Here is an 11,836-nt window from a genome sequence, read left to right as displayed (position 1 = left end):
TTCTGAGGTGTAAACTGCAAATGGGTGGGTAAATCTAAGCCTCTGTCCTATCTTAATCCATTTTTGTCTTCCATAAGAGAAGATAAAAATAAAGACAGGGTGCTGGCCAGTCTCCCTCGTGATTACAGAACTAGATTATTTACCAGCTTCACCTGACTAGCACTAAGGAATAAAGCATAGGTAATCGATAGCTCCCTGTGGAAAGGAATCCGATAGAGAAAAATATGAAGATGTCAGTCATTTCAGCTTCCTGGCTCTCCCTCAAGCAAAAGGGATGAAGAATATGAGGAGAAAGGAATAGAAGGAACGGATACACATTTTATTTTTTAATCTCATGTTGTCCTCAGAAACTTGTGAGATTAGGACATATGTATTTATAAACTTCTCAGTCCTGAAAAAATAATGTTCGCAAAAGAATTGCAACGAACTGGTCCAAGTGGTATGAAAGGTCGCCTGGGGCAAAGGGACGTAGCAGTACTGGACTCAGTTGTGGAAAGCCTCGAAGATAGGTAACCCAGAGTTGTAAATTGCCTTTTTAGTAGGTGCAGAGTTCTATTCTCAGGCGCTCCGCGCGGGACACCAGGCCCCGCAAGGGGGCGCCACAACAGCGCGCCTGGGAGCCTCGCTGCTCTGGGCCTCTCAGAGCAGGGCGAACCGGCTTCCCCCGAAGTCTGAGAGTCAGGGAGCGTTTTCGAGAAAGAGTAGTAGGGAAAAGGAAACGCAGAAATAAAAGGAGCTAAAACGGGAAGGAGGAATTATCACAGTTCTCATCAGCCAAGCTCCAACCTCCTTTACCCAATCCCACGCCTCCTCTAGATACACACGCACGCACATACACTCCCGTACGCTCCACGGCACCCCCCGCTCCTCAGAGCGGTGGGAGCCGACCTCAGGAGACTTGACCTTTTCCCCAGCGATTAGGGCAAGCGAAGAAGTGCTTCTAGCGCCCATCCCCACCTCCGCCTCCGCCTCCCTGTATCCAGGGATAGCGCAGAGTCCTCCACCTAGAGCCTGAGTTGAGAACGCCCTGGGCGGGTGGAGAAAGGGGGAAAGGGCAGAGGGCTCCCAGCACCACTGCCGCCCTCCTCCTCCCTTCCGGACCTCCCTGTCAAATTCGGGGGTCAACTCGGTGCCCCTTTGGCATTAGGGAGCGCTCCGCTTGCGTTCTCATTCTCAACAGTCCTCATACTTAACGTGGTCCTGCATTATCTGGACGGCTTGGTATTTTCAAACTGAGGGCGCAGCCCTAGTGCGTCGGATTCCCTATGTCTGAGCCGGAGCCCAAGAATCTGGATCTTTAGCAAATTTTCGGGGTCGGCGACAGGAGCCTATAGCTCAGGAAGGCCTCCCGAGCTCCGCGGGCGCCTGCTCCCTCTGCACCAGCCGGAGCTGGAGCAGCCAGGACTGGGGCGCAGGGTACGCGAAAGGGTGTGGGGAGGAGGATTAAGCGGCAGCCCGGCAGGCCAGCAGCTGGCGAAGGCTCCTGCGGAAGCTGTCGTCCAGGAAGGCATAGAGAAAGGGGTTGAGGCAGCTGTTGGCGTAACTCAAGCTGGTGATGAAGTAGGAGAGCGCGATGACAAGAGGCGTCTGAGGGAGGTCAGTAGTGAGCGCCACCACGGTGCTCAGGTGGTAGGGCGTCCAGCAGAGGAGGCACACGGCCAGAATCGCCACCACCAAGAGAGTCACCCGCTTCTTAGCGCGATCCAGAGCCTTGGCTTGGCTGTCCAGCCGTATGGCGCGCAGTCGGTACAGCAGGATGCTGTAGAAAACGCAGATGGTGGACACGGGGATGGCGAAGCCGAGCACAAGCGTATAGAGGCGGCTCGCCCGCCACCAGAAGGCCTCTGGCTGCGGGAAGACCAGCACGCACTGGCGCCGGCCCTGCTCGTCGTCGAGCCGGGCGAAGACCGCGAAGGGCAGCACGACCAGCGTCACGAGTCCCCACACGGCCAGGCTCACTGCGCGCGCGGCGCTATACGTGCGGCCAGCCACCCGGCGTGACTCGGCGGTGGCCAGCACTACCAGGTAGCGGTCGGCGCTCATGACCGTGAGGAAGTAGAGGCTGGAGAACGTGTTGTACTGGTCGATGGCCACGATGAGCTTGCACATGAGCTCCCCAAAGGGCCACTGCTGCAGGAGGAAGTCAGCGATGTTGATGGGCAGCACGAGCGTGAAGAGTTCATCCGCGATGGCCAGGTTGAGGATAAACAGGTTGGTGACGGTCTTCATGCGGGGCGCCCGCAGCAGCACGTACAGCACTGCCGAGTTGCCCGCCAGCCCCACCGCGCAGATCACCGCGTAGACGACCGGCACCGCCACCGCCAGCGGCAGAGGCAGTGGCGGCGGAGGCGGCGGCGGGCTCGATGCGTTGGGGCAGCCCAGTGCGGGGCCCAAGCACGACGTGTTGGCTGGCCCCAGCTCGGAAAATGACGCGTTGTGCATGTCTGCCAGGGCAGAGGGGCCGGCGACCCCGTTCCCTCCACCAGTGCCCTGCGAGGAGCTGCAGTTCCCCCAGCCCGCGTCTGCGTGGACCTGCGCTCCAAGTCCTTCTGCGGCTTCCCCGGGGGAGGCTCGCTCCTGGCAGTCCTTTGAGCCCACCGTCGCCGCGGACTCCCGGGCTGCAAAACGGAATTGAAAGCACGGGTTATGAAGATCGACGTGCGACTATACCGAGAGGTGCGGTTCCGAGGGGAGGGGACGGGAGGGGACGGGAGGGGTGGCGCGGCGCCCCAAATCGGCCCCCATGTGATGGTTCTCTGCTACCTGTTGAAATCTTATTCTAACCAGTCGAATACATCGAACAAAGTCCTACAGAGTAAAGAGTCCTTACCCTTTATAGGAAAAATACAAACCCGTCTCTTCTTCTTTAAGACGCCCCTGGCCCACACGGGTCCCCTAGGTTCGGTGGTACCTCCTTAGTAGCAAGTTCAGTAGCAACCTCTATCTCATTCAGGAGCTCAGGGAAGGGGCTCCTTTTCTGGAGGGTCAGGAGAGGAGGCCGCCGGCTGCGGTGACCGCTGAGGCGGCAGCCAGCCGAAAGTCCCCTTCGCTGCTTCTGCCCCAGGCGCCAGCTCGCGTCTCCAGGGGTCCAGCCTGCGCGCCTGGAAGCTTAGGGATGGCGCAGCCGCAACCACTCTCCACTGACCCGACCGTCTCCCGCACCGCCCCCACCCCACCCCCACCCCAGCGGTGGGACAGAGAACCGCATTACTCATAAACCTTTTTTTCCTTCCATATGAACGTCACTCCACTTGATTAATTAAAAAAAAAAAAAAACTCTCCTGTTAAGAATTAAATTTAAGAGAAACAAAGCATATTGGTGGTGGTCTCTTTTAATAGAGTAATGCAGTTGAGGCTCCCATTCTATTTTTTAAAACACCATACCCCAAATGAGTGACTGTAATTTTAAATTTTAAGTTACTTTTATATTACATAGCTAAACAGAAGGGAGAAATGAATGTAATTTTAAAATGCAAATCACCCGTTTTCTAATACTCTGGTCTTCACAGGATTATTAAATCTTTATTAACAAATAATGGTGGACAATTTGAGATACTTTAGTCTTTCTAAATAAACATATAAAAAATAACTATTAATAAAGATAAACTGCTTCTGAAAGCCTTTTAGTGTACTACGACTTAGTGCATATTCCGTAAAACGTTCAGGTTGTTCAACATACTACACTGATTCTCACACACGCATTTCTGATTTTCCTGCTAAGAGAATTATCCGGCAGTGGTAGCAGTGTGGCCAAGCGAGGCAAAGCAAGGGCAGATATGGGGCAGATTTGGACTGCAGTGTTTCTACCTCACAGAGGCAGAGTTCTTTGTCTACAAAAAGGGGAACTCATCCTAGGCACCTCACCTTTGAGGACAGAGTGAAATTAACTCAATATGAGTTCTCTTCAGGTCCTATTTTCTTCCTCCACCTTCCCTTTGGGAGAGCAGCAAATTAAAACACAGGATTCTATCCTACTTCCCTCAAAAAATTTTCTTTCCCTCAAAAGCAGGCGAAGTCCAAATAAAGTGCATTTTTGGTCCTTTATGAAGCATTTTTAAGGGAGAGGTCCTAAGATACTGAGGAGAGTGAAAAGTGCCAGTTGAAGAAGCCTCTGGGGGCAGAAATACAAATGCTTTCCTTTACCCATTCATTGTATTTTTCCTGGGATCTTCATAATTCAGCTCCTCTCCAGTTTCATGCTTTGTATGAAGAAAGTAACAGGAAAGTCAGGCTATGTCCATGAGGTAAAATATATGAGAAAGCATCATATAACATTAAGCAAAACAAAAAAGAAAATGTACACATTATATATATATATATATACACACATATATATAAAGTGTATATAATACACACAGATATGTATATCCGTGGGTATGTATGTGTGTATGCATACATATATATGTATATAGTTATATAGTTGCTTAGTTTTCAAATATTTGGAGAGTTTCCAGTTTTTTAAATCATTGATTTCTAGCACTAAGCTAGAATTACACTGTGAAAAGAGTACATACTCAATATGATTTCAGTTCATGGGTAGCTGTTGAAACACTGCCCTGCAGTATATAGTTATTTTTCTAATTAGTTCATGTAAACCTGAAAATAATGTGTGTTCTGGGTTTGGTGGGTGCCAAACTCTAGGTTATTTCAACTAGTCAAATTTACTATTATGTTCCTTACATCTTCTCTTTTATTGGCATTTTATCTGATTGCTTTATGAGTTACTGAGAGATACTGTTAAAAAATATCAGTCAATGATTACAGATTTCTCTATGGCTTAACTTTGTTAATTTTTTACCACATAATTTGATGCTGTTTTATTAGGTGCACACAAATTTAAGATTGTTATATTTTTCTGTGGAATGAATTCTTTTCTCATTATAAAATATCCTCCTTTAACTGTGTTACTACTTGTACGTAGTTTCTTTTGTTTTGTAATATTAAAGTTATTTCTCTTAGTAGTATCATGGAATAGCTTCACTTAAATCTTTTTACTTTAAACATCTCTTTGTCCTTATGTCTAAAATATGTCCCTTGTAAACATAATAAGGTTTTTTTTAATCCAACCTGACAATATTTGTTTATGAATTGGAATATTTAGTTCATAATGTATTTAATATAGTCATTGGCAATATTTGGTATACCTACAATGTTATTTTTTGTTCTGTTTCTCCTCCATTGTTTTCATCCTTTTCTCCCCGCTTTGATGTTCTTCTGGATTAAAATTTATTATTTTGTTATTCAATTTCCCATACTTCATTAGCTTATTAGTTCTACATGCATTATTCAAATGGTTGAAATAAAAATTGGATATGAAATTCTAGATTTTCGGTTTTTTTAACAGTTTAAATGACAGTACATTTTCATTTTGCATCTATTATTTCTATTGGAAAATTGGTTTCCAGTCTTACTGTAGCTCTTTTGAAGGTATTTTTCCTTTTTTCTGTAACTGTTCTTAAATTATGTCTTTGATTTCATCTTTTGGCAGGCAAATAAGATGAGCTAGGAGTGATTTTCTTTCCATTTATGTAGGTTTGGATTTTTAGAGTTTCTAAATCTGTAACTTGATCTTTTTTTGTGTTCAGTTTTGGAAAATCCTTAGCATTTTCTCTTCAGTTTACTGCTTTGTCCCCTCCTCTCACTTCCCTCCTCCTACTAGGACTCCAGTTACATGTGTGTTAGACCTTCATGCTCTTTTTTGCATTTCCTACCCTTCTCCCATGCTCTATTTCAACCTGGTCCCTTAAACCCCGGCTTTCTTCTTCTTCTTCTTCTTCTCCTTCTCCTTCTCCTTCTCCTTCTCCTTCTTCTTCTTCTTCTTTCTTCTTTCTTCTTTCTTCTTCTTCTTTCTTCTTCTTCTTCTTCTAAGATTTTATTTATTTGACAGAGAGAGAGAGAGAGAAAGATTTTATTTATTAGGTAGAGAGGCAGGCAGAGAAGGAGGGGAAAGCAGGCCCCCTGCTGAGCTGAGAGCCTGATGCTGGGCTCAATCCCAGGATCCTGAGATCATGACCTGAGCCAAAGGCAGAGGCTTTACTCACTGAGCCAACCAGGTGCCCCAAATCCTGGGGTTCTTGATTGGTCCCCAATGTCTTCAAACAGCTGTCAAGTTTTTTTCTCAATTTTTATGGTAGTTTATAACAGGAGGGTTTGAATGATACAGCTAATTCATCATAGTAGAAGTTAATATCGAAAGTTTTCTATACAGCACAATGACAAATTAAAAAGTATATGTGTGTGTGTATTTTCATACACATAATTATGTAAGTATGTGTAATTGTGAAAGCATGTACATCAAAATGTTAAAAATATTTTGGTAGGATATACATATGGCAGTAATTTTTATTTTCTTTGCACTTTTTTGAATTTCCCAAACACTTTTATATACTTTGATATTTGTAAGAAATATATACTTTTATATTAGTAAAAAAATAATATTTGTAAAAATCACTGGAATAGTACTTTGAAGTCATAAATAATGACTATTGAGAAGAAATTAAGAATATATAAGGAATATATATAAGAATATATAAGGAAGAATATATAATTCCAGCACTTGTGAAATTATTACAAACACATACACACACAGTGAATAAACAGATTTATAAAATACATTTTTAGAAACATACCTTATATTTCCTGAAGTTCACCCACAACATTGCCCCAAAAGAGATTTCCAATAACAATTTGTACTGCTTGAAGCAATTTTGCTTTTTAATAAGAAAATGTTAAATTCCAACTTCTTGTTTTAAAACATATGCAATTAAATATTTGAATCTTGAGTCCAAAGAATATCAATATCTAATATAATCAGTATGTTTTAGTTTAATGTTACTAAAACTTTCAAAATTGTTTTTCCTCAGCTCAGAAAAAAAGTGTATTCAAGACAGAAATGAAAAGGTGGAAACATCAAACTCATAGGACATGTCATGGTGAAAGACTGAATATTTTGTCCCTAAAATCAGCAATAGGATAAGGATGTCTTCTCTCCACACTTCTATTCAACCTTGTATGGCAGGTTCTAGCCAGTATAATGAGGAAAGAAAAATAAAAATGCATTCAGATCAGGGACAAAGAAGTCAAGCTGTCATTGTATGAAGATACCATTATTATCTATTAAGAAAATCTTATGGAATCTACAAAAACACCACTAGAACTAAATGAATTTAGTAAAAATGCAGGATACCATTTAAAGACCTATTGCATTTTATATACTAATAATATATGTTCAGAAGTTTAAAATTTATTTAAATTTTTTTATGTGCTATTTGTTTTAATACCAACAGTGAATATGCAATGTACATAGTAGATAGAAAGAATCAGCCCAGGAGAGTCAGGGAAAGCTACAGATGGTCATTCTTAGATGACGACCTAGGGATATATCAGATGGAAAGTGATGGGAAGGAGAGTGTAAGTAAGTGAGGACATTGCAGACGGGGTACATGGGGGTAGCTAGGCAATGTGAAGTGATTGTGTTCTGTGAATATATAAATATAAATATAAATATATATATATATATATATATATATATAATGGATAAGGATGTTTTTTATTTTGGCAGAGGGTAGTATACAAAGATTTCTGTTAAATACATCATTTTAGTACAAATATCAGGAGGATGGGTCTTTTTATTTTGATTTTTTTTTCATTATGTTGAGTTAGCCAACATATAGTACATCATAAGTTTTTGTTGCAGTGTTCAATGATTCATTAGTTGTGCATAATACCCATTGCTCATCTCAGCATGTGCCCTCCTTTAACCATTCACAGTAATATCAAACAGTACTTAGAGATTCATCTTACAAAAGATGTGAAAGACTTATGCACTGAAAATTACAACACATTGCTTAAAAAAATTTAAAAATACCTTAAAAAATGGAGAGATATTCCATGTTCATAGGTTGAAAGGCCAGTATCATTAAGATGTCAGTCCTCCCTAAATTGGTCTATTTAGTGCTATTGAGTGCTATTCAACAATAAAAAGGAATAAGGTAAAGATGCACACAATGCAACATGGATAAATTTAAAAATGAGTATGCTAAGTGACAGATTCCAGACAAAACAAAAATAAAAACAAAACTCCATATGATTGTATTTATTAAGACTCTAGAAAATTGGGGCACCTGGGTGGCTTGGTGGGTTAAAGCCTCTGCCTTCTGTTCGGATCATGATCCCAGGGTCCTGGGATCCAGCCCCACATCGGGCTCTCTGCTCAGCAGTGAGCCTGCTTCTCCCTCTCTCTCTCTGCCTGCCTCTCTGCCTCCTTGTGATCTCTGTCTGTCAAATAAATAAATAAAATCTTAAAAAAAAAAGACTCTAGAAAATTCAAGCACTCTACTGTGACAGAAATCAGATGAGTTTTTGCTTGAGGAAAGAGATGCAAAGTACAGGGCAGGGAGGGACAGGAGAACAGGATTACAAAGGAATACAGGGAAATTTATTGTGTGAGAATTATGATATCTTGATAAAAATAATTAGAAAATAACATATGGGGGTGCACCTTGGTGGCTCAGTCAGTTAAGCATCTGCCTTTGGCTTAGGTCATGATCTCAGGGTCCTGTAATCGAGCCCTGTGTTGGGCTCCCTGCATAATGAGGAGTCTATTTCTCCCTCTCCCCCTGCCCCTTCTCTCTCTCTCTCTCTATTTCTCTCTCTGTCTCTCTCTTTCTCTCGTGCGTGCACTCTCTCTTATTTAAATAAAATATTTTTTAAAAAAAAGAAAATAACATGGGAAGACAGGAGATGGGACTTGGTCATCTAGGGCAAGAAGTTGAAACTCAGACTCCTACAGAGGGCTCTCAAAAACTCTACCTAACAGTTCAAAGGACAGAAAATTGTTTCTAGCTTAGTTGAAGGAAACAAAAACCTACCCCAAACTGTATACTCCAATCCTTATTTCAAATGGATCTGGAGTCCAGATTTGTCCCAACCATTTCTAAGAATCTGTATGCCTTGAAATAAGTATAAATTCTGTTCTCCATCCAAAACAGTAAGCATAATTCTGAAGTTGATGTATGTTTTTTAATACATGCTTTTCTTTTTTGTACCAAAATACATGTATACTGTTTTGAGTATCATAAACATGTATATAAATTCTGTTATCTAGGTATATTTCTGCACTGTGCTTTTATACAGATTTCCCTATTTGACATGTTATTATTTAGCTGGAGTTTTAATCCTTTATAGTATTTTCTTACATGCAAATGCAATGGCTTGTCTTAAAAATGCATTTTATCTCTATCCCTGACCCTCCTTTATTCCTTTCATCTTTTCCATTCCTAATTTCATTACTTTCACTTCTAATATTTTTTAAAGATTTTATTTATTTGACAGAGAGAGATCACAAGTAGGCAGAGAGGCAGGCAGAGAGAGAGGAGGAAGCAGGCTCCCTGCTGAGTAGAGAGCCTGATGCTGGGCTCTATCCCAGGACCCTGAGATCATGACCTGAGCTGAAGGCAGAAGCTTAATCCACTGAGCCACCCAGGCACCCTCACTTATAATATTTTTATGGGTACTTTATTTTTTCTTAGGGATTATGCTGGACTATTTTCCAAGGTTCAGTTTTTTGTTTTATTCATCCTATTTTTTATTGGGATATAAATGACATATAACATTGTATTAATTTGAGGTGCACAACCTAATGATTTAATACATGTATATAATACAAAATTATTATCACAATAGGCTTAGTTAATATTCATCTCACCTCAAATAGTTACAAAATTTTTTTCTTATATCAAGAAGTTTTAAGATTTACTCTCTGGACAACTTTCAAATATGTAATATTATTAATAACTAAAGTAACCATCCTGTATGTTACTTTATATCCTGGGACTTATTTATCTTATAACTGAAATTTTGTACCTTTTTAATACTTTCACCTATTTTGCTCATGCATCACCCCCCATCTCTGGCAACCACCAATCTGTTCTCTGTATGTATGGGTTCAGTTGTCTTTCTAACCTTTATATTTAAACTTTATATTTCTTAAAACATATGAGATCATACAGTATTTGTCTTTTTCCTTCTAATCTGTTTCATTAGGCATAATGCTCCTAAGGTCCTTCCTTGTTGTTGCAAATGGCAGAATTTTCTTTTCTCTTGGCCAAATAGTACTCCATTATATATATGTATATTTTTTTCCATAGTGGTGCACCAGCACATTTTACAATTATAATTTACAGCAGTGCATAAGAGTTACCTTTTCTACATATGGCTGCCAATACTTGTCCCTGTTGTTGTTGTTTTTACAAGCATTTTTTTTTTAAGATTTTATTCATTTGAGAGAGAGAGAGAGCATGAGCAGAGGTTGGGGGGTAGGTGATGAGCATAGGGAGAGGTCGGGTCCCTGACATGGTGCTTGATTCCAGGGTCCCAGAATCACCAGAGCCAAAGGCAGACACTTAACCATCTGAGCCACCCAGGCACCCCAATGACAAGCATTCTAACAGGTGTGAGGTGATACATTATTGTACCAATCAACCTCCATCTTACAAGTTCTCATATTTATTATTAGCATCAGTCAGATATTAATATTTTGTCATTTCCATGATTTTTTTCATCCAAAAATTATTTGGGAATTTTTAGAAAATTTTAAAATTTAAGATCACATGAGTTTTGGATGACAATAATTGGCAATGACAATATCGTATTCAATATTGTAGCTATGACAATACTGTATTCAATGACAATAGCATATAGATAAGTAAAATTAATAACAGAAGTATAAAGAATGGGAGTTAAGAATTAGGAATATTCTGTTATAAGGGATCTATACTACCCATAATTGGGTATAGTGAAATTTGAAAGTAGACTTAATTGTAAACAACAAGTAAGGCAACTACTTAAAAAATTTTTTTTAAGAACCATAATATGCTAAAAGAGAAGAGAAAATGAAATAATATAAAATGTACAACTAAAATCAGAAGTGACAGAAATAGGGTGAAACACTAAACAAGAAATACATTTTTTAAAAAGGCAATAAATAGAAAACAGCTACAAATATGGTAGCTATTCATCCACTTATACCAATAATTACTATAAATACAAATGGTCTAAATATATCAATGAAAAAACAGAAACTGTCATAATGGATAAACAAACAAGACCCAATTATATGTGATCTATAAGAAACTCATTTTAAATATAAAGGCACAGATAGATTAAAAATAAAGGAATAGAGAGTGACATTAGCATAACGGTGACAAAAAATGCCCCTCATTTTTTGTTTCCTTCATTTGACATAAAAAATTGCCATCCATCCACAAACAGAAATGTCTCTGTGGGATTTGTGGGACTTGAGCACCATACACCAAGGGACCTGGGAGGAGTCTTGCCTACTGGTGCATTAATTAATAAGCAAATGGAGGGGAACACTAGCTATGGAACTACAAGAAACTGTGAACTCATTCTGTCCTTCTTGGCCACCATCTAGGAGGGTTTGCACAACACTGATTTGGGTGGTGGCCTTAGGACAAGAGAATTTTTGTGGAAATCAACAGTACCAGTTTCCAGAGGAGAAGTCTAATACCCTGTTGGAGCAAATTTTGGAGTTACTGGAATGGGTAAGAGGAACAGCTTGTCTTGGCTGGCATCACTCTCACTTAAGGGAGTATAGCTTACAGCTAAACTAGATGACCTGTGATTTCTCTCACAGGGGAAAGGGAGAGACAATAAATGAACATCTAGTTTCCTGAACTGTCTGGGATAATGCTTAGGAGACTAATTTCTCTTTTACAGCATCCAGAGCATTAAAAAGGAATCTCTGTGATGGGGGAAGAAGAAGATAGGAAGAGCAGCATGGCATGTAGAATTCTCAGAGGACATTAAAGGGATA

General features: G+C 40.6%; 1 protein-coding gene across 1 annotated transcript; it reads right to left on the bottom strand.

The window, feature by feature from the left end:
* Positions 1-943: 943 nt before the first annotated feature.
* NPBWR1 (neuropeptides B and W receptor 1) lies at positions 944-3,139 on the bottom strand. Its single transcript, XM_032316887.1, has 2 exons — positions 2,831-3,139; positions 944-2,618 (listed from the first exon to the last, which is right to left on the bottom strand). Exon 2 carries the CDS (start codon positions 2,440-2,442, stop codon positions 1,444-1,446), a length of 999 nt encoding a protein of 332 aa, XP_032172778.1. The 5' UTR covers positions 2,443-2,618; positions 2,831-3,139; the 3' UTR covers positions 944-1,443.
* Between the last annotated feature and the right edge of the window lie 8,697 nt (positions 3,140-11,836).

Source organism: Mustela erminea, chromosome 16, assembly GCF_009829155.1.
Source record: "Mustela erminea isolate mMusErm1 chromosome 16, mMusErm1.Pri, whole genome shotgun sequence".
Taxonomy (NCBI): Eukaryota; Metazoa; Chordata; class Mammalia; order Carnivora; family Mustelidae; genus Mustela; species Mustela erminea.
This window is presented reverse-complemented; position numbering and strand designations above follow the sequence as displayed.